A 22867-nucleotide genomic window follows, 5' to 3' on the forward strand; every position below is an offset into this window, starting at 1 on the left:
GACTGCCGCTGCATATTGAGTGGATGTTTTCAGAGAACTATCCACAATGACTCCAATGTCTTGAGCGGTAACAGCTAATTTAGACCCCATCATTTTATATGTATAGTTGGGATCATGTTTTCCAATGTGCATTACTTTGCATTTATCAACATTGAATTTTATCTGCCATTTTGTTGCCCAGGCACCCAGTTTTGTGAGATCCTTTTGTAGCTCTTCGCAGTCTGCCTGGGACTTAACTATCTTGAGTAGTTTTGTATCATATGCAAATTTTGCCACCTCACTGTTTACCCCTTTTCCAGATCATTTATGAATATGCTGAATGGGACTGGGCCCAGAACAGATCCCTGGGGGACACCACTATTTACCTCTCTCCATTCTGAAAACTGACCATTTATTCCTACCCTTTGTTTTCTATGTTTTAACCAGTTACTGATCCTTGAAAGAACCTTCCCTCTTATCCCATGTCAGCTTACTTTGCTTAAGAGCCTTGGTGAGAGACCTTCTCATAGAATATCAAAGTTGGAAGGGACCTCAGGAGGTCATCTAGTCCAACCCCCTGCTCAAAGCAGGACCAATCCCAAACTAAATCATCCCAGCCAGGGCTTTGTCAAGCCTGACCGTAAAAACCTCTAAGGAAGGAGATTCCACCACCTCCCTAGGTAACCCATTCCAGTGCTTCACCACCCTCCTAGTGAAATAGTTTCCAATTGGGCCACTGTGGTGTTTTCCTTGCCACAGGGATGTTACATTTAATTATATTATGGTCACTATTACCAAGCGGTCCAGCTATATTCACCTCTTGGACCAGATCCTGTGCTCCACTTCAGACTAAATCAAGAATTGCCTCTCCTCTTGTGGGTTCCAGGACTAGCTACTCCAAGAAGCAATCATTAATGGTGTCTAGAAATTTTCTCTCTTCATCCCATCCTGAGGTGACATGCACCCAGTCAATATGGGGATAGTTGAAATCCCCCATCATTCGTGAGTTTTCAACTTTAATAGCCTCTCTAATCTCCCTGAGCATTTCACAGTCACTATCACCGTCCTGGTCAGGTAGTCGGTAATACAGCCCTACTGCTATAGTCTTATTAGTCAAGCACAGAATTACTATCCATAGAGATTCTATGGGACAGTTTGGTTCATTTAAGATTTTTACTTCATTTGATTCTACGCTTTCTTTCACATATAGTATCACTCCCCCACCAGCACGACCTGTTCTGTCCTTCTGCTAGATTTCGTACCCTGGTATTACTGTGTCCCATTGATTATCCTCATTCCACCAAGTTTCTGTGATGCCTCTTAGATCAATATCCTCATTGAATACGAGGCACTCTAGCTCACCCATCGTATTATTTAGACTCCTAGCATTGGTATATAAGCACTTTAAAAACATGTCACTTTTCAGCTATCTGCCATTACGTGATGTAATTGAATGTTTTTTTTTTCATTTGACTGTTCCTCATCGGAGCGAAGATGCTGGGGCAGAGGAAGGGAAGGGCACACACAGGGTGGGGGAGTCAGTGAAGCCTGCCAGGGTGTGGAGGGCTCTAAGGCCTGGCGCCTCTGCATTGAGCTGATGTGTCATCACAAGGAAAAGGGGGATTGCAAAAAGCCCAGGAGGAGGGAGATCTGTAGCAAACTCCAGCCCTGTCCACTAGCTATGCCACCTGCACCGACCCCAACAGCCCAGGGTTAAGGCCATCAGATTCTAACAGGCCGGCTCCAAGAGACAGGCGGTGCTGCTGGAGGCCAAGCCAGAAGCGTCTTCAACGTTGGAGAAGACAGGACTGCAGGCCCAATAGTAAGAGGTTTTATAGCCATATAAATAGGAAGAAAACAAAGAAAGAGGAAGTGGGACCGCTGAAGAATGTAGATGGAGTGGAGATTAAGGATAATCTAGGCATGGCACAATATCTAAATGAATATTTTGCATCGGTCTTTAATGAGGCTAATGAAGGGCTTAGGAATAGAGGGAGCAGGACAGAGGGGAATAAAGGAGGGGGGGTTGACATTACAGTATCAGAGGTGGAAGCCAAACTTGACCAGCTAAACGGGACTAAATCGGGCGGACTGGATGATCTTCATCCTAGAATACTGAAGGAACTGGCGCGAGAAATTGCAAGCCCCTTAGCGATAATTTTTAATGAATCTGTAAACTCGGGGGTGGTACCGTTGGACTGGAAAATAGCTAATGTGGTTCCTATTTTCAAGAAGGGGGAAAAAAGTGACCTGGGTAACTACAGGCCTGTTAGTTTAACTTCTGTAGTATGCAAGGTCTTGGAAAAAATTTTGAAGGAGAAAGTAGTTAAGGACCTTGAGGTGAATGGCAATTGGGACAAATTACAACATGGGTTTACGAAAGGCAGATTGTGCCAAACCAACCTGATCTCCTTCTTTGAGAAAGTAACAGACCTTCTAGATAAAGGAAATGCGGTGGATCTAATATACCTCGATTTTAGTAAAGCGTTTGATACTGTACCGCATGAGGAATTATTGGTTAAATTGGAAGAGATGGGGATCGATATGAAAATCCAGAGGTGGATAAAGAACTGGTTAAAGGGGAGATTGCAGCGGGTAGTACTGAAAGGGGAACTGTCAGGTTGGAGGGAGGTCACCAGTGGGGTTCCTCAAGGTTCGGTTTTGGGTCCGATTTTATTTAATCTATTTATTACTGACCTCGGAACCGAATGTAGGAGTGGGCTGATAAAGTTTGCGGATGACACAAAGTTGGGAGGTATTGCCAATTCGGAGAAGGATCGGGATATTCTGCAGGGAGACTTGGATGACCTTGTAAATTGGAGTAATAATAATAGGATGAGATTTAATAGTGAGAAATGTAAGGTGATGCATTTAGGGATGACTAACAAGAATTTTAGTTATAAACTGGGGAAGCATCGGTTGGAAGTGACGGAGGAGGAGAAGGACCTCGGAGTCCTGGTTGATCGCAGGATGACTATGAGTCGGCAATGTGACGTGGCTGTGAAAAAAGCTAATGCGATCTTGGGATGCATTAGGCGAGGTATTTCTAGTAGGGACAAGGAGGTGCTGCTTCCGTTATACAAGGCGCTGGTGAGACCTCACTTGGAGTACTGTGTGCAGTTCTGGTCTCCTATGTTTAAAAAGGATGAACTCAAACTGGAACGGGTACAGAGAAGGGCCACTAGGATGATCCGAGGAATGGAAAATCTTTCCTATGAAAGGAGACTCGAGGAGCTCGGTTTGTTTAGCCTAACCAAGAGAAGGCTGAGGCGGGATATGATTACTCTCTTTAAATATATCAAAGGGATAAATACCAGGGAGGGAGAGGAATTATTTCAGCTCAGCACTAATGTGGACACGAGAACAAATGGATATAAACTGGCCGTGGGGAAGTTTAGGCTTGAAATTAGACGAAGGTTTCTAACCGTCAGAGGGGTGAAATTTTGGAACAGCCTTCCGAGGGAAACGGTGGGGGCAAAAGATCTCTCTGGCTTCAAGATTAGGCTAGATAAGTTTATGGAGGGAATGGTTTGATGGGATAAGTGATTTTAGTCAATTAGGCAATAACGTGCCATCGCTGGTAAAATGTGGGTCCGGCTGGAGAATCTTGCCTGTATGCTCGGGGTTCTACTGATCGCCATATTTGGGGTCGGGAAGGAATTTTCCTCCAGGGTAGATTGGCAGAGGCCCTGGAGGTTTTTCGCCTTCCTCTGCAGCATAGGGCAGGGGTCGCAAGCTGGAGGATTCTCTGCAACTTGAAGTCTTTAAATCACGATCTGGAGACTTCAACAGCTGAGTTAAGGGAAAGTGGGGGGGTCAGCTTTTGTGGCCTGCATCATGCGGGAGGTCAGACTAGATGACCATAATGGTCCCTTCTGACCTTAAAGTCTATGAGATAATGTGTCACCCCAGCTCCCTCTGCAGCTGGCAGCCAGAGACACAGCCAGGGGCTGGACAATCAGGCCTGCTGTTGGGCAAAGCTGGGGTGTGAAGTTTTAATTAGCCATGCTAATGAGGCCCTGGAAGTGCTTGGGCTCTCCTTTCAGCTCAGACCCCAAGGGAACGTGGGGGTGGGGCAACCGAGCCACAGGGCCTATGTTCCTAAGCTAACCTCCTGCAATGGCTTTGAACTGCTGGGGCCAAACTTTGGCCATGCAGAGCTGCAGGGAGGCAGACACTTAGAGGACAGGACTGCCCAGAGAACCCCTGGCTGGCTCACAGCAAGCCCCTCTCCGCAAGTTCTGGCAGCCATGGCAGGAGTTCTACGAAGGACAAGCAGACCTGTGGCCCCCCTGCCCTGCACTAGAACAGGTGCCCGGGTTTGGGCTGGCATGAGGGAGGGAGCTAGGGAAAGGGAACAGCAGCAGCCTCTCCTCTGCCATGGCTGACCGGTGACGTGCCCCAGTCAGTTCACCCCCCCCAACCTCTCCCGGCTGGAGCCGGGCTCAGTTCCCAGCTCTGCTCAGCCACACCCCGACGGGGGCAGTACTGTGGGGAAAAGGGCCCATTTCAGACAGTCACATGGCGGGGAAAGGCCTGGGTGCAGCACTCGAGCCATAAACGAGCAGGAAGCCCAATACCCATCTGTCGCAGCCCCTCACCAAGTCAATGGCCAATGAGCTCCCCTGACATGCCTGGAACCATGGGGTGGGGGAACGCCCAGTGTTCTAGCTCACACAGCAGCGACCCTGGGCCAGAGAGCAGTGTACGCGTGTTCCTGCACGCACAGCCCCCCCCAGTCACTCCCAGCTCTGCCACCAAGCCACACTTAGTTGCAAGGGAAGGCTGAGCCCTGACTTGGCCATGAGCTGCTCCAGGCAACATCACCCAGTGCAATCCATGCCTGGGGAGGGCAGGACTCTCCGCTCTCGCCCCCCACCCCTGCCACCCCTCCAAACAGATGCAGGGCTGCAGTGTGAGCTCTGAGGTGCTAATAGAGCCAGGGAGCATGGCAGTGACCCGGCCAGGTGCCCACAGCTCTGCCATTGCACGAGGGACAGTCACTCACCTGCAGCGTGTACCAGAAGGTGAGCGTCAGGGAGCTGGTGGTTTCGTTGACAGGGTAGTGCCCGGGGATACCTGTGCAGAACATGATCATGTTGACCAGCGCCAGGAAGCTCTGCCAATGCTGCACCTGGTCCAGCAGGGCTCTGGGGGGACAGCAGAGAGCACCAGGACTGTTGTGATAACTGGACCCACAGAAGAAGTGAGTGGAAGTTACAAAATTTCAATAGCCCACCACTACAAACACTGCTGGGGAAAGGCGCCAACAGCAAGGCAGCCTGAACTAGTCCAAACAAAAAGGCCCCTTGATGGAACTCGAGGACTGCGTTAACACCACGGATGGTACACAAAAACAGTGCGGGACCAGAATCAAAGGCCAAAATGGGTGTATCAGAAATTAGGCCTAATTGGTGAACAAAATAAAGAGGGGATGGGCTATTCCACATACCACTCCCTTCAGGTGCTTGCAGAGAAAAGCCTCTGGGGGAAAATCATCAGCAGAAGAATAAGCTGTCTACTGACAATTGCTGCAGCAAGCTTGATCATGGCTGCCACTCCCACTGTCTCCTGGGATCCCAGGATCTACCCTAACATTGGGGGGAGGGGAGGGCTTTTGTCATCCTGGGCCTGAGAGACGTCCAGGCCAGGCCAGAGAGGGGCACCCAGATGACATTGCCACCTGTGTCTCTAATGGTTCTGGCTAAACTCCCAACCACCTGGGATGGAGACTATCATACCCCACATGTATACTTTCTCTTGCCATTTTATTTCTTCTCTCTCCTATAGCTCTCCTTTTGCCTTCTGGCTCAGCAGAGTTTGGCTGAGCCGGCCAATACTGTCTATTCTGCAGCACTGCTGAAAGCTTGTGACTAGAGAAGCAACTAAAATCAATGCCCTAAATAGCCCAATGCTGGTACCAGTTTGCCAGGCCTTGGAGTGGCTGATAAGAATCACAGAATATCAGGGTTGGAAGGGACCTCAGGAGGGCATCTAGTCCACCCCCCTGCTCAAAGCAGGACCAATCCCCAACTAAATCATCCCAGCCAGGCCTTTGTCAAGTCTGACCTTGAAAACCTCTAAGGAAGGAGATTCCACCACCTCCCTAGGGAATCCATTCCAGTGCTTCACCACCCTCCTAGTGAAATAGTGTTTCCTAATATCCAACCTAGACCTCCCCCACTGCAACTTGAGACCATTGCTCCTTGTTCTGTCATCTGCCACCACTGAGAACAATCTAGATCCATCTTCTTTGGAACCCCCTTTCAGGTAGTTGAAAGCAGCTATCAAATCCCCCCTCATTCTTCTCTTCTGCAGACTAAACAATTCCAGTTCCCTCAGCCTCTCATAAGTCATGTGCTCCAGACCCCTAATCATTTTTGTTGCCCTCCGCTGGACTCTTTCCAATTTTTCCACATCCTTCTTGTAGTGTGGGGCCCAAAACTGGACACAGTACTCCAGATGAGGCCTCACCAATGTCAAATAGAGGGGAATGATCACATCCCTCGATCTGCTGGCAATGCCCCTACTTATACAGCCCAAAATGCCGTTAGCCTTCTTGGCAACAAGGGCACACTGTTGACTCATATCCAGCTTCTCGTCCACTGTAACCCCTAGGTCCTTTTCTGCAGAACTGCTGCCTAGCCACTCGGTCCCTAGTCTGTAGCGGTGCATGGGATTCTTCCATCCTAAGTGCAGGACTCTGCACTTGTCCTTGTTGAATCTCAGATTTCTTTTGGCCCAATCCTTTAATTTGTCTAGGTCTCTCTGTATCCTATCCCTACCCTCCAGCGTATCTACCACTTCTCCCAGTTAGCGTCTGTGACGGTACCTCCCATAAGGCTTTATGGAAATATGCTTATGAATGTATATTTTATATATATATATATATATATATATATATATATAAAACATAACTAGAATGTGTTTTATGCTACATGCGCCATGTAACATATCTCTGTAAAGGTTACGATTTACTGAATGTATTAATCCTATTTGTATGCATGTATCATTTTTGTATTCAACATTATGAATGTTGGCTGTGTACTGGCTTGATTTCTAAATAACCTTAGTAGAGCATTTGGTCAGTTCCTGGAGAAAGGAATGTTGAAATTAAGTACCTAATCAAGAAACACTTAAAGGACAATGGATCTTGGAATGCTCCAATCCACATAAGAAGTCTACTTGAGGACGTTCAAGGTAGCATGTAAACAATGGATGCTACCTGTAAAAACTGAGTCATTCATGGACATGTGACATGCCCAGGTGACTCCAAAACTCCATCTTGGAGCTGGACTTTGCATAGGAGAGAGGAGGGGGTCTACACCCACAAGAGAAAGTCTATTTAAGCCCATGGGAGACCCCTCCATTTTGTCTTCATCTGGCTAAAGAGAGAGCCTCTCCACCCCCAAAAATACCTAAAAGAAACTGGAACAAAGGACAGTGACTGCAAGGGGTGTGAGTGATTGCTGGACCCAGGCTAAAAGGAGACTAGTTTGTAAAAGGGAGCATTCTGGAACTGGTGAGGATCTTATCTGTATTCAGTTTGATTAGACATAGATTTGCGCATTTTATTTTATTTATTTTGCTTGGTGACTTACTTTGTTCTGTCTGTTACAACCTGAAACCACTTAAATCCTACTTTCTGTATTTAATAAAATCACTTTTTACTTATTAATTAACTCAGAGTATGTGTTAATACCCGAGTGGGCAAACAGCTGTGCATATCTTTCTATCAGTGTTAGAGGGCGAACAATTTATGAGACAGGGTAAAACGGATTTATTTGGGGTTTAGACCCCATTGGGAGTTAGGCATCTGAGCGTTAAAGACAAGAACACTTCTGTAAGCTGCTTTCAGGTAAGCCTACAGCTGTTAGGGGATGTGATTCAGACCTGGGTCTGGGTTTGCAGCAGGCTAGCAAGTCTGGCTCAGAACAGGCAGGACACTGAAGTCCTAAGCTGACAGGGCAGGAAAGTAGGGGCAGTAGTAGTCTTGGCACATCAGTTGGCAGCTCCCAGAGGGTTTCTGTGATCCAACCCGTCACAGCGTCATCTGCAAACTTGCTGAGAGTGCAGTCCACGCCATCCTCCAGATCATTAATGAAGTTATTGAACAAAACCGGCCCCAGAACCAACCCTTGGAGCACTCCGCTTGATACCAGCTGCCAATTAGACATGGAGCCATTGATCACTACCCATTGAGCCCGACGATCTAGTCAGCTTTCTATCAACCTTATAGTTCATTCATGCAGCCCATACTTCTTTAACTTGCTGGCAAGAATACTGTGGGAGACTGTATCAAAAGCTTTGCTAAAGTCAAGGAATAACACGTCCACTGCTTTCCCCTCATCCACAGAGCCAGTTATCTGATCATAGAAGGCAATTAGGTTAGTCAGGCATGACTAGCCCTTGGTGAATCCAGGCTGACTGTGGGCTGGGCCTGTGTTTCTCCAGCAGTGAGGATGCAAGAGAGTCAATATCATAGACAGAAGCTGCAGCCTCTATCTCTGCTGCTCTTTTCTCTCCTCCTTCCATGTGTGTTCGTCTGGTTTCATCTTGTAGGAAACAGGATCAAACTTCAACAGCACCAGCTCCAGCCCAGCTCCACTAACCCCAAAAGGCCAGTTACTCCCGTCTCTGACACCATCTACCAGCCTGTTGAGTGAGGCGGTGGGGTCCTTCTAAAACAAGGGATGTTGTTACAACGAAAACCTGACAAAATACTTCAAATTTCAAAGGCTTCAACTGGTTTTCCTTCTTTTCCTGTATCTTTAATGAAAGGTTGAAGGGTTGTTCCTGGTGTCTTTACCTTGGGACGGAGCAGTCCGAGGTCTCTGGATAGCAAACCCTGACCCTTGTTTAACACTGGACAGTTTCAGGGTCATGTTAACACTAGGGCTGTCGTTTAATCGCAGTTAACTCACGCGATTAACTAAAATAAAAATTAACTGTGATTAAAAAAATTAATCGCGATTAATCGCACTGTTAAACAATAGACTACCAATTGAAATTTATTAAATATTTGTGGATGTTTTTCTACATTTTCAAATATATTGATTTCTATTACAACACAATACAAAGTGTACAGTGCTCACTTTATATTATTACTTTTTTTACAGTGCAAATATTTGTAATAAAAATGATAAACAAAAGAAACAGTATTTTTCAATTCACCTCATACAAGTACTGTAGTACAACTGCTTTATCATGAAAGTGCAACTTACAAATGTAGGGTTTTATTGTTACATAACTGCACTCAAAAACAAAATGTAAAACTTTAGAGCCTACAAGTCCACTCAGTCCTACTTCTTGTTCAGCCAATCGCTAAGAGAAACAAGTTTGTTTACATTTACGGGAGATAATGCTGCCTGCTTATTTACAATGTCACCAGAAAGTGAGGACAGACATTCGCATGGCACTTTTGTAGCCGGCATTGCAAGGTATTTACGTGCCAGATATGCTAAACATTCATATGCCCCTTCATGTTTCAGCCACCATTCCAGAGGACATGCTTCCATGCTGATGATGCTCGTTAAAAAAATAATGTGTTAAATTTGTGACTGAACTACTTGAGGGAGGATTGTATGTCTCCTGTTCTGTTTCACCCACATTCTGCCATATATTTCATGTTATAGCAGTCTCGGATGACCATTTTGTTCATTTTACGAACACTTTCACTGCAGATTTGACAAAACGCAAAGAAGGGACCAATGTGAGATTTCTAAAAATAGCTACAGCACTCAACCCAGGGTTTAAGAATCTGAAGTGCCGTCCAAAATCTGAGAGACGAGGTGTGGAGCTTGCTCTCCGAAGTCTTAAAAGAGCAACACTCTGATGCGGAAACTACAGAACCCAAACCACCAAAAAAGAAAATCAACCTTCTGCTGGTGGCATCTGACTCAGATGATGAAAATGAACATGCATCGGTCCACTCTGCTTTGGATTGTGATTGAGCAGAACCTGTCATCAGCATGGATGCATGTCCTCTGGAAGGGTGGTTGAAGCATGAAGGGACATATGAATCTTTAGTGCATCTGGCACATAAATATCTTGCGACGCCGGCTACAACAGTGCCATGCGAACGTCTGTTCTGACTTTCAGGTGACATTGTAAACAAGACGTGGACAGCATTATCTCCTGCATTTGTAACCAAACTTGTTTGTCTGAGCAATTGGCTGAAGTAGGACTGAGTGGACTTGTAGGTTCTAAAGTTTTACATTGTTTTATTTTTTAATGCAGTTATTTTTTGTACACAATTTTATATTTGTATGTTCAACTTTCATGATAAAGATTGCACTAAAGTACTTGTACTACATGAATTGAAATATAGTATTTCTTTTGTTTTTTACAGTGCAAATATTTGTAATAAATATAAATATAAAGTGAGCACTGTACACTTTTTATTCTGTGTTGTAATTGAAAGCAATAGATTCGAAAATGTAGAAAACATCCAAAAATATTTAAATAAATTGTATTCTATTATTACCGCGCGATTAATTTTTTTAGTTGCGCGATTAATTGTGATTAATTTTTTTAATCGCTTGACAGCCCTAGTTAACATCTTTGGCTTTTTGGGCCCATATATTCCATCTACATGAATACAACAGGCCCCTGCGCTAATAAGGACCCAGGGCAAGGCCAAGCCCCACCGAAAGCACGGATATGCCATCGTGGCTGGGTGCAATCTCTGAAGTGAGGCTGTGCTGGTGCAGCTGGCTAGTCCGGACTCAGTCCCCCTTAAAATTCCCTTCTAGTGAAGAAGCTGGGGTAAGGTGCAGGCCCCGGTATGGCCACAGGCCTGCTCACCGGTACAGCAGACTGCCTCAGGAGAGGATGGGGAGGACGACCGGTCCCATGGGCTCCTCCATACACACTCAGAGGCGAGGTGGGAGGAGCAGCAGGTCTACCAAATGTGCTGTCCAGCCAGCAGACTGATCTCAGGGGATGGTCCGTTCAGCTCAGCATTTGAAGGCGACGTTCCCCCTTCACCCCCGCCCCCCAGGAAATCTGACACAGCACCATGCAGATTTGCCCAGCCACAGTGACGAGGAGGGGCGCAGTAGAGACCAAGTACCTGTTCTCTTATCCCCAGGGGGCATCATGGCATCAGTACAAGCGGACATTCCCCCTCCACAAGAGCATGGGCGCTTCCAAGGCAGCGCCAAGCCCTTGGATCCCCAACTCACCGGGAATGGTTCTCTCCCAGGGCCACAGCAATACGGCAGATCCCATGTGACGTCTCCATGTCTCCACCCTGGACAGCCTGGCGCAGCTGCTCCTGGAGGCCCAGCACTGGGGGGATGAGTTTCAGTAGGGTGTTCACATACCTGCCAGCAGAAGAGAGCTTGCATCAGGTACAAGGAAACATTCACCCACCCCACAGGCCCTGTCCCCTGCCAGGAGATGGTCTCTCCTTCCCTCCCACGGCCAAGTCTCTGGTTAAAGGTTACTGGTTAAAAAGATAGGAAACAAAGGGTAGGAACAAACGGTCAGTTTTCAGAATGGAGAGAGGTAAATAGTGGTGTCCCCCAGGGATCTGTATTGGGCCCAGTCCTATTCAACATATTCATAAGTGATCTGGAAAAAGGGGTAAACAGGGAGATGGCAAAATTTGCAGATAATACAAAACTACTCAAGATAGTTAAGTCCCAGGCAGACTGCAAAAAGCTACTAAACTGGGTGACTGGGCAACAAAATGGCAGATGAAATTCAAATGTTGATAAATGCAAATTAATGCATATTGGAAAACATAATCCCAAATATACATATAAAATGATGGGGTCTAAATTAGGTGTTACCACTCAAGAAAGATCTTGGGAGTCACATTGTGGATAATTCTCTGAAAACATCCACTCAATATGCAGCGGCAGTCAAAAGTGAACAGAACGTTGGGAATCATTAGGAAAGGGATAGATAATAGACAGAAAATATCCTATTGCCTCTATATAAATCCATGGTACACCTACATCTCAAATACTGTATGCAGATGTGGCGGCCCCATCTCAAAAAAGATATATTGGACTTGGAAAAGGTTCAGAAAAGAGCAACAAAAATGATTAGGGGTATGGAACGGCTGCCGTAGGAGGAGAGATTAAGACTGGGACTTTTCAGCTCGGAAAAGAGACGACTGAGGGGGGATAGATAGAGGTCTATAAAATCATGACTGGTGTGGAGAAAGTGAATAAGGAAGTGTTATTTACTCCTTCTCATAACACACGAACTAGGGGTAGCCAAATGAAATGAATAGGCAGCAGGTTTAAAACAAACAAAACAAAATATTTTTTCACACAATGCAGAGTCAACCTGTGGAACTTCTTGCCAGAGGATGTTGTGAAGGCCAAGACTACAACAATGTTCAAAAAAGAACTAGATAAATTCATGGAGGATAGGTCCCTCAATGGCTATTAGCCAGGATGGGCAGGGATGGTGTCCCTAGCCTCTGTTTGCCAGAAGCTGGGAATAGGCGACGGGATGGATCACTTGATTCCCTGTTCTGTTCATTCCCTCTGGGGCACCTGGCATTGGCCACTATCAGAAGACAGGAGACTGGGCTAGATGGACCTTTGGTCTGACCCAGTACGGCCGTTCTTATGTTTGCCTTCTCGGCTCAGACGAGCCAGTGGTTGGCTCCTCATCACCAGAGGGATACTCTCCTCCCATCAGCAGGAGATGGGCTTGAGGAGGAAGTCCACGGGGGAGCCAAGGCCCTCCTGGACCATTCCCACAGCTCAACTCCTCTGGGAGAGAGGGGCCCAGAACCAGCATCGATACAGAACAGGCCTGTGGGGGTAGTCCCCAGCCCTCAGTCACCTCTAGGCTCCCCAACAACTCTCCAGCAGCTCGTACTGCCCTGGGCAGGAGCCATGGGAGCTCTGGCCCCAGAAGAACGGGGGAGAGGGGGGGGAGATTAGTCATCCTCCCCTCCAAACTCTGTGTGCATGAAGGAGCCATGGGCCACTCTGCCATGCTCCTGCCCTCCCCAGGCAGGGTGGGCTGGCAGCAGAGCACAGCTACCATACACTGGTCCTGTGCAGAGGCTCAGGCAGCTCACGCGCAGGGGCCTGCCTTGCAGCAACATCACACCAGTCAGCGTTCACACAAATCCATCGATTACGTCAAGGCAACGCTTGCCCCTCGGTCGCTGACTCCCCAGTCCTGCTCAGCAGGGAGCTCCGGGGAGGTACTTTCTGGGCCATTTGTAATGGAACGCCACCTGATAGCTCCAAGGGAGCAGAACACCCAAGCCTAGGGACAGTGCCCTGAAAGCAGGGGTGGCAGTCCCCTGGCACCATGCCCACTCAGCACACCATGCACCTCCATCACCATTACACACCACGCTGCATGGGGGAGACACACTTGCTGCACCTGCACCGAGGCAGACCAGAGCAGCAGTTCCCACTGAGAGTCCAGCACTCAGGCCCCACTCCACATGGACACTGTTTGTACCAGCCCCCCAAGTAGGGGAGTGAGTGAAGTTTCCCAGGGAGAAACATCATCCAGATTTCACAAGCGGCATCAGGGAGGTCATGGCACCTGGGCAGTGCCTGCCTCACATGAATTACGGGCACCCCGCATCCGGCGCTAACAGAGCCTCTCCGAGCAGGCATCCCTGCGTGCGCAGTGCAGTGGTACTTTACAGCAGAGAAGGCACTGCATGCTCCCTGTCACATCCTGCCCTTCCCCAAGCCAGCCGTGGAGGGCTCTTGCCCCTCTTGCTGAGCTGGCCGCCTTTTCCCTGGATCAACTACTGCGTGCACGCCCATCTCCCAGCAGCATTCCAGAACAACGCGCCGCAATTCCACGCATGTCAATCTACTCAGGGCTGCCAATAAGGGATTATAACCATGGCGACAAGCGAGAAGTGACAGGGAAGAGCAGCCGATGGCCCCCAGAGAGAGGCTGTGCTGGAGGAGAATATGCAGCCTGTCAGTTACCTGGTCACCCAGGCATATTATCTGGAGATGCAGCTGTTCCGCCCTCCCCTGCCACCCTCACCCAGGGATAGAGAACATGGGGAGACACAAGCTGCACGCGGTGTCCAGCACCCCCTGGCCCTTACTTGAGAGTGCCACTGCCAATGAACGAAGCATGGCCAGTGAAGTATTGGCTAGGACCAGTGCAGAGGGCTCTCTGGAGGCATTTTTATTATCTCTTCTGTAAGAGAAGGAAATGTAAAGAATGATGATGTACGTGAAGGCTGAGATTTTGTGGCCAAGGAGTCTGGACCTTCCAAGTGAAGGCTCCAAGGGCAGGATGAAGAGTGGGGGGTAAGTGCTTCCCCCACAGATCCTTTCCTATTTCAGAGACATGACTCTGCCAAGTCTTTAAAATGCTGAAAGACTCTTTACAAGCCCATGGAGCTGGCAGGGCTGGGCTGAGGGCTCCACTTGATTCAAAAGCAGCCTTCACCCTGAAGACTGAGAAGAGACCCCTCTGAAAACCACTTCGAGACCTCCCAGAACCCAGAATCAACAACATGGTCTCCTCAAACCACACTGGTGTGGAGATCTCAGGGACAAGGATAGAAAGATATAAAAATTAATATGGCACATATCAAATGGATTAAAAGCTGGCTGATAGATCTCAAAATGTAACTGCGAAAGGGGAATCATCGCGTGGGCGTGTTTCTGGTGGGATCCCGCAAGGCCGGGGCTTGGCCCTTCACTATTTAATTTATTTGAATCAATGACCTGGAAGAAAACAAAATCATCGCCGATAAAGTTTGCAAATCACATAAATGATGGGGGAGCAATACATAATGAAGAGAACAGGTCATAGATACGGAGCAATCCGGATTGCTTGGTAAGCTGGGTACAAACAAACAATGCAGCGTTTAAATACAGCTATATGTAAATGTACACATCTAGGAACAAACAATGCAGGCCCCACTTGCAGGATAGGGACTCTGTCTTGGGCAGCAGTGACTCTGAAAAAGATTGGGGAGTCATGGTGGATAATGAACTGAACACAAGCTTGCAGTTAGTTGGACGCTGTGATCTTCCCTGACCAGCAACCAGCAGCAGAGCTAAGAGACTTCTGATCGAAGAGTCTGTGTGTACTCCACCAGGGGACGCTCTGGGCCTGCTCTCCTAGAGGAGCTTCCTCTTCTGGGATGGGAATCCAGTAGCCTGGTTACTGGAGAGGAGAGACCAAGAACAGCAAACGAGGACACCACGTGATCCACCCAGCACCTGCTCAGGGGACAGGAACTGCCCATTTCAAATGGCGAGCCTTACCTCCTGGCTCCCATCTCCCCACATGCTGGTGTGGAGTGGCGATGTGTCATCCTACTAGCAGAAAGAGACCAAAAACCTAAGTAATGTCTCCCGGCCAATAGAAGGGGCTGGGCAGATGGAGAGACCCAGTTCCACCCTTTTCTCCAGCCGCTGGAGATAGCCCCCGCCCCAGCCTTCTTATTGGCACCAATTCAGTCAGTCTCTCTCCTGCATCTGCCCTAAGTCTATGCAGGCGCTGCCTGCAGTTCCCAAGGCTCCACCAGTCTGTGCAGAGATGCTAGAGCTCAGCAGTTTCTAACCAAGTCCCTTACCAGGTCAGCCCACACAGCACTGCTTTCCTCCCTGGCACCACTGCTAGTGGGAGGGTGAGGGACACCACTGAATCCACTTGCCCTGTCAATGCTGCCCCAGAGGATTGCAAATACCCCAGTAGATAATGTGCTTTCCCCCTACAGCGATCTTTGTCCCACCTCACACGAGCTAGGAAAGCACGCATCACTCCCCGCTTCGGACAGAGGACAGTAAGGTGCAGAGAGAACAGATTACTTAGTAAGTCAGTGTCAGGGCTGGGAACAGAACCCAGGAGTCCTGGGCTCACAGACCACATTGGGTGTGCCTACACTGCAGTAGACACCTGTGGCTGACCAGTGCCAGCCGACTCGGGGGGGCTCAGACTAAGGGGCTGTTTAACTGCAGTGTAGATGTTCAGGTTCAGACTAGAGTCCAGGCTCTAGGACCCTCCCCCGCGCAGGGTGCCAGAGCCCAGTCTCCAGCCCCAGCGTCTACACTGCAAGGAAACAGCCCCGTCGGCTGAGCTGGCTGGCACAGGCAGCCGCAGGTGTCTAATTGCAGTGTAGATGTACCAGATGTTTCTCTGAATGAAGCTCCTGACAGTCTGAAATGCCAACATACCATGCCTAGTGGGGCTGTCGTGGTAAGAGATGAACTGCTGGCTAGAGACAGACTGCGCGGCAGCATCTTGCCTGGGCCCAGGAAGGGCTGCTCTCTGAAACGCCTTATAGCTGAAGGCTCCCTCATCCAAAGTGCTAATGTTTCTCTCCCCACTTGCCATGCTGCCCATGATTGACACTGAGCTTCATCCAACCAAACAGCTTCCTTAGCCTGCTCTCAAACTCCAGCACAGACCGACTGCCATCCTGGGAGAAGTGATTAGGTGCCCTGCTCTGCTCCTGAAGCCCCGAACAGATCCCACTCACCCTGCACCAAGGGAAGTGACACCTTCACAGCTTGCCCTTGCCACAGCCTGGTGAAACTCCAGTAAATAGATGGCAGAGAGGTGCTGAAACCAGTGGGGGGTGTCTCAACAGGCCCCTTTCCTTCCAAAGGACAGTTCCTTGTGGGAGCAGAAAGGGCACCGACTCCACTGGTCTCATCCCACCATGTGGAGATGACATTAGATATCGAATAGTCATTTCAGCTAAGGTTCCAGGGACCTGTGGCTTGCCATCAGCACTGCAGAGATGCCCAGGGGGCAGAGGGTCCCAAACTCCAGGAGAGCACTGGCTGGGAGAGTCTCCTTGCCCAGTGACAAGCTAAATTCCATGCCGATCCCATAGCGTGAGCCAAAGGGAGATCCCAGCAGATTAGCTCCATGCTGACAGCACTTTATCAGAATTAAAAATGAACTTCAAAGGGTCGTCTGGTCACAGATTATCTCAGTGAAGCAGGCTGAGGGAAGGGATGGGAGGGGCTCAGAGGACCCAAGCAGAGGGAGATGGGAGAGGAGGTGCACCTCTGAAGGCCTTTGAATCGTGAGGAGCACAGTCAATGGGAGAGAGGGAGTGGTCAGGGGACAGAGAAGGAAGAGTAGAAATAGATTAATAAAGTCACAGATTCCAAAGCCAGAAAGACCCATTGTGATCACAGGTCGAGAACTGGAAGTTCATGTTCCACTGATTGTTATTCCTGAAGGCATTCCGCGCCAAACAATTAAAAATTCTACACACACACACACACACACACACACACACACACACACACACAAAATTCTGCACACAATATTTTAAAATTCTGCTAATTTTATTTGTCAAATCAATGTGGAGGCTCCAGCCTGGCAGCAGGGAGCACAGGGCACTGGCTGCACAGAGCTGGGAGATCACTGTGCAGCTCCCCTATCCCAGGACATGGACTCAGTGAAGAGGCTGCACTCAACCCAGACAGCGCGAGGACTGGGCCTGCCCCAGAAACACCCCAGTGCCCTGCCCCTCCCTGCCAGGTGCACCAGGTGTGGGCAGGCAGGCTCAGTCCGGCAAGTGTTGAGGGATCCAGGTGTGGGTTGAGAGCGTTCTGCAGGGGGGTCTGGGTGTGGGGGGAGCAGGGCTCAGTGGGGTGACAATCTAGATGCAGCTGGTTGGAGCTCGGTGGGGTGGGGATCATAGAATCATAGAATATCAAGGTTGGAAGGGACCTCAGGAGGTCATCTAGTCCAACCCCCTGCTCAAAGCAGGACCAATTCCCAACTAAATCATCCCAGCCAGGGCTTTGTTAAGCCGGGCCTTAAAAACCTCCAAGGAAGGAGACTCCACCACCTCCCTAGGTAACGCATTCCAGTGCTTCACCACCCTCCTAGTGAAATAGTGTTTCCTAATATCCAACCTAGACCTCCCCCACTGCAACTTGAGACCATTGCTCCTTGTTCTGTCATCTGCCACCATTGAGAACAGCCGAGTTCCATCCTCTTTGGAACCCCCCTTCAAGTAGTTGAAGGCTGCTATCAAATCCCCCCTCATTCTTCTCTTCTGGAGACTAAACAATCCCAGTTCCCTCAGCCTCTCCTCATAAGTCATGCGCTCCAGACCCCTAATCATTTTTGTTGCCCTCTGCTGGACTCTTTCCAATTTTTCCACATCCTTCTTGTAGTGTGGGGCCCAAAATTGGACACAGTACTCCAGATGAGGCCTCACCAATGTCGAATAAAGGGGAACGATCACGTCCCTCGATCTGCTGGCAATCCCCCTACTTATACAGCCCAAAATGCCGTTAGCCTTCTTGGCAACAAGAGCACACTGTTGACTCATATCCAGCTTCTCGTCCACTGTGACCCCTAGGTCCTTTTCTGCAGTACTGCTACCTAGCCATTCGGTCCCTAGTCTGTAGCTGTGTATGGGATTCTTCCGTCCTAAGTGCAGGACTCTGCACTTGTCCTTGTTGAACCTCATCAGGTTTCTTTTGGCCCAATCCTCTAATTTGTCTAGGTCCCTCTGTATCCGATCCCTACCCTCTAGTATATCTACCACGCCTCCTAGTTTAGTGTCATCTGCAAACTTGCTGAGAGTGCAGTCCACACCATCCTCCAGATCATTAATAAAGATATTAAACAAAATCGGCCCCAGGACCGACCCTTGGGGCACTCCGCTTGAAACTGGCTGCCAACTAGACATGGAGCCATTGATCACTACCCGTTGAGCCCGACGATCTAGCCAGCTTTCTATCCACCTTACAGTCCATTCATCCAGCCCATACTTCTTTAACTTGGCAGCAAGAATACTGTGGGAGACCGTATCAAAAGCTTTGCTAAAGTCAAGGAATAACACATCCACTGCTTTCCCCTCATCCACAGAGCCAGTTATCTCCTCATAGAAGGCAATTAGGTTAGTCAGGCACGACTTCCCCTTGGTGAATCCATGCTGACTGTTCCTGATCACTTTCCTCTCCTCTAAGTGTTTCATAATTGATTCCTTGAGGACCTGCTCCATGATTTTTCCAGGGACTGAGCTGACTGGCCTGTAGTTCCCCGGATCCTCCTTCTTCCCTTTTTTAAAGATGGGCACTACATTAGCCTTTTTCCAGTCATCCGGGACCTCCCCCGATCACCATGAGTTTTCCGGGATCCGGTGGCTCATCGGGGTGGTCTAGGTACAGGGGGAGTGGGGCTCGTCAGGGGGGTGTGAGGCTCCGCGGGAGGGTCTGGGTATGAGGGGGTCTGGAAGCACGGCTGTTGGTCGGATGGGAGAGCAGCTCCCCGTACAGTGATCCCTTCCCCTGCAGCTGAGGAGTGATGGGTGCAGAAAGCCGGGGGGTGGGGGAGTTTGCAGAGCTTCCTACAGCTGGGGGGGAAATCTGGGGGGTGGATCTGCCCCGGACGCCATGCCAGGGAAGAGGAAGTCCTGTCCACCCCAGCCCAGCCGGGACTAGCAGCTGAGCCTGGCGCAGGGTAGGAGCCACCAGCCAGGTCTTCCCCAGTCTCTCCCCCTGCCCTACTGTGATTTACCTCTCTGCCGGCTGCCATGGGCACCTGAAACATACTGCTGGGGAAGGTCACATGACTGCTCTTGTGACTTCCCTTTGCTTCCCCATCAGAAAGTCATTTTTCTTCAGGGAAGCAAAGAAATCTGTGGGGGACATAAATTCTGCGCATGCGCAGTGTCGTAGAATTCCCCCAGGAGTAGACTGTCCACCACGACCCCCAAATCTTTTTCAGAGTTCCTACTTCCCAGGGGGCCAGAACCAGCCCTCCTTGGGGAGGTGAGTGACTCACTGTGTGGAGTCTGTCACTCGATGAAGGTCCAGGTCAGTGGAGGAACACTAAGGATGGTCTCTGCCTGCAGCTCCAGGATGGAAGGCAGGGAGGGTGCACAAGCAGCACAGGCTAGGCACCTGCAAGAACAAAGAGCAGGGAGGAATGTGGCTGAGAAGCAACAGGAACCTCAGAGATGGATGTGGAAAGAGCCAGACAGACAAAAAGGTCAGGAGACTCCCTGGAGGCTTTTGAGAGAACTGGATGGGCTGCGGCTCCTCTCACCGCTGAGCGACACAGACAGGAGTGGGTGCCGCTGCGCGCATCCAGGAAGGAGAAGAAACAAGCGGGGCAGAGCCAGGGTGGACCAGCACCGTGTGCCCGCTGCTCATGGTGACTCTGCCCGCTCAGAGTGCAGCAAGGAGGCTGGGGATGCAGTGAAGGAGGAGCAGTTACAAGAAGAAACACTGTTTGGCCCCAGGATACTGTCGGATACCCCCATTCAAACACACCTTGTCCCCCCCAAGGCCAATGGAGTCCGATCTAGGGAACCTCAGGTCCCTCCTATGCTGCCAAAGCTAGACACAGGGAGAAACGCAGTGGGGAGTCACACCTAACAAGCAGGTAGATGTTCCCGCAGGTGAGACAGATGCACAGGGATGGCTGGCTGATGTCCCACAGAACAAATGATGGGGGAGAGGGACACATTGGTTATGTCTACGCTGCAAACAAACACCCATGGCTGGCCCATGCCAGCTGACTCAGAGTTGGGGGGGCTCAGGCTAAGGGGCTGTTTAATTGCCATGTAGACGTTCGGGCTTAGACTGGAGCCTGGGCTCTAGGACCCTATGAGGTGGGAGGGTTCCAGACAAGCCTGAATGTTTCTTGGTAGTCCATCGAATCCGATGATGACAAATCTGTGCAGATCATCAGTTGTTGGTCTCATGGTGTGCCCTTTGGTGACTGTACAAGCCACTTCTAGAGGTGCACATTTTGCTGCAGATGGTGCATGGGAAGTTTGCGGTCAGTGGATTGTGCGCTGCTGATGCTCTGTGACGTCGTTTACGTGCCTCTTGTAGACGCCGGCAGCGGTCTTCCTCAAAGGCAAGCCAGGTATTTCTGACTGTTGCACGCCACTGTGTTCTGTCGCTGGCGGGGTCCTCAAGGTCCCTAGGTTTGATACTGCTGTAGTGCAGATTGGCTTTGATGGTGTCCTTGTAACGTTTCCGTGGACGACCTATATGCCGGATGCCCTGGGAGAGCTCACCATACAGAAGCTGGCGGGGGATTCTGTTGGCATCCATGTGGCTGACATGACCGGTCCAACGTAGCTGTGACTTCATGATCATCATTTCGATGTTGTCATCTGGGCTCTCTCGAGGACCTCGAGATTGGGCACTTTGTCTTGCCAGCGGATCTTCATGATGTTACGGAGGCAGCGCATGTGAAATGCTTCGAATTGCTTGATGTGACGCCTATATAGTGTCCATGTTTTGCACCCATACAAAAGAGATGAAAGAACAACAGCTCTGTACACAAGCAGTTTTGTTGACATCCGGATGTTGTGGTGATTTAAAACTTTGACACGCAGACAGCCAAGTGCCTGGCTTGCTTTGGATATTCGTGCATTGATCTCATAATCCAGTGATCCATCACTGGATATGACACTACCCAGATATTTAAAGTTCTCCACTACTTTCAGCTGAGTGCTGTCGATGGAGATACTCGGGACAGAAGCATTTGATCCAGGTGCAGGTTGATGGAGAACTTCTGTCTTTCCGAGGCTGATAGTTAGTCCGAAAAGTTGCGAGGCCTCAGCAAACTTGTTGACAATGTGCTGAAGATCATTTTCAGTGTGAGCCATGAGGGCACAGTCGTCAGCAAAGAGTGCCTCAAGAAGGAGTTTCTGCACTGTCTTAGTCTTTGCATTCAGGCGACAGAGGTCAAAAAGTGAACCATCGTGCCGGTATTTCAAGTATATACCTCGGTCCAGATCTTTCACTGCATGGTTAAGGACACATGCAAAGAACAGGTTAAATAGGACAAGAGTGAGAACACATCCTTGTCTCACGCCATTGGTGATGTTAAAGGGGGCTGATGTGGCTCCATCAGACAATACTTCACCTGTCATGAAAAAGGCGTATAATCTGGACAAATTTTCTTGGGCAGCCAAGTCGTGTTAGAATGGTCCAAAGGGCTTCCCTGTTGACGGTATCAAACGCCTTTGTCAGATCTACACCACAATTAAACATCCCCTTAGCCCAAGCCTGCTGGCACAGGCCAGCCGCAGGTGCCTAATTGCAGCGTAGGCATACCCCGAAGGAGCAGACATCCACTAGCCTGCTCTAGTTCTACAAGACTTAGGGACCAGGGCAGCAGGGAGGGGGCTGTGAATCCGAGGCAGGAAGCTGATGGATCTCAGTGCCCTCGGGCCACAAGAGCGACCAGCACGATAAAAGAACAAGGGGGGGGGGGGGGGGCAGGATAGCAGCTTAAAGTGAGCAGAGGAAACTGGCTGCTGGATTGAGACAAACGGTAATGCACCGAGGCTACCGTCAACGGTCCACGGACCTACAGCCTACGGAGAGAGCACCTGCTACTCTGGACAGACAGGAGCAACAGTGTCAGCAGCAGCTCAGACCCAACACCCGCCATCACCAAGGAGGAGCACTCAGGCCCAGGTTCATGCATCCTGGCAGGCCAGACAGATGGAAACAGCAGGTGGAGAGAAGGGGAGTGGAGTCCCACCATCCAGCCCCAATGTTCGGACCCGCCACCTTGGCACGTCCTGATGGGATGGGTCCTTTGCTACTGTCACTGTGGTCACATCACCGCCTCAGCACTTCAGCTCCCTTATCCACAGAGCAGGGATAACACTGACCTACCTCCCCACGATGCACAGCTCAAACAGAATGATGTTTGTCTGCTGACTGACGGCATGAGGTGCTGTATTATCTATCACCTCCCCATTTTATATTTACTGCTGTCGCCTCAGGACCAGCCCCCACAGCCCCCCACCGTTCATTATCACACCTTACTGACTGCGCTCAGCACTGTGTGAAGACCTAAAGACAATCCCTGTCCTGAGTAGAGGCCAGCTCAGAACAATGTCTCCGAGCAAGGCCTCCTGCCTCACGTTGCCCCTCTGGGGGTATCCCCTCCCCCTGGAGATCTG

At 49.6% G+C, this 22867-nt stretch overlaps 1 protein-coding gene across 1 annotated transcript in view; it reads right to left on the reverse strand.

The window, feature by feature from the left end:
- IPO13 (importin 13) overlaps positions 1 to 22867 on the reverse strand; it is a 48578-nt gene that overhangs the window by 22785 nt on the left and 2926 nt on the right. The window contains exons 2-3 of the mRNA XM_029911604.1: positions 11166 to 11306; positions 4988 to 5129 (exon numbers count right to left, since the gene is read on the reverse strand). Of these exons, the coding sequence (XP_029767464.1) occupies positions 4988 to 5129; positions 11166 to 11306 (283 nt within the window). The remainder of the gene's footprint in view (positions 1 to 4987; positions 5130 to 11165; positions 11307 to 22867) is intronic.

The sequence above is a fragment of the Terrapene carolina genome, unplaced genomic scaffold, assembly GCF_002925995.2.
Source record: "Terrapene carolina triunguis isolate 2854851 unplaced genomic scaffold, T_m_triunguis-2.0 Scaffold110, whole genome shotgun sequence".
Classification (NCBI taxonomy): domain Eukaryota; kingdom Metazoa; phylum Chordata; order Testudines; family Emydidae; genus Terrapene; species Terrapene triunguis.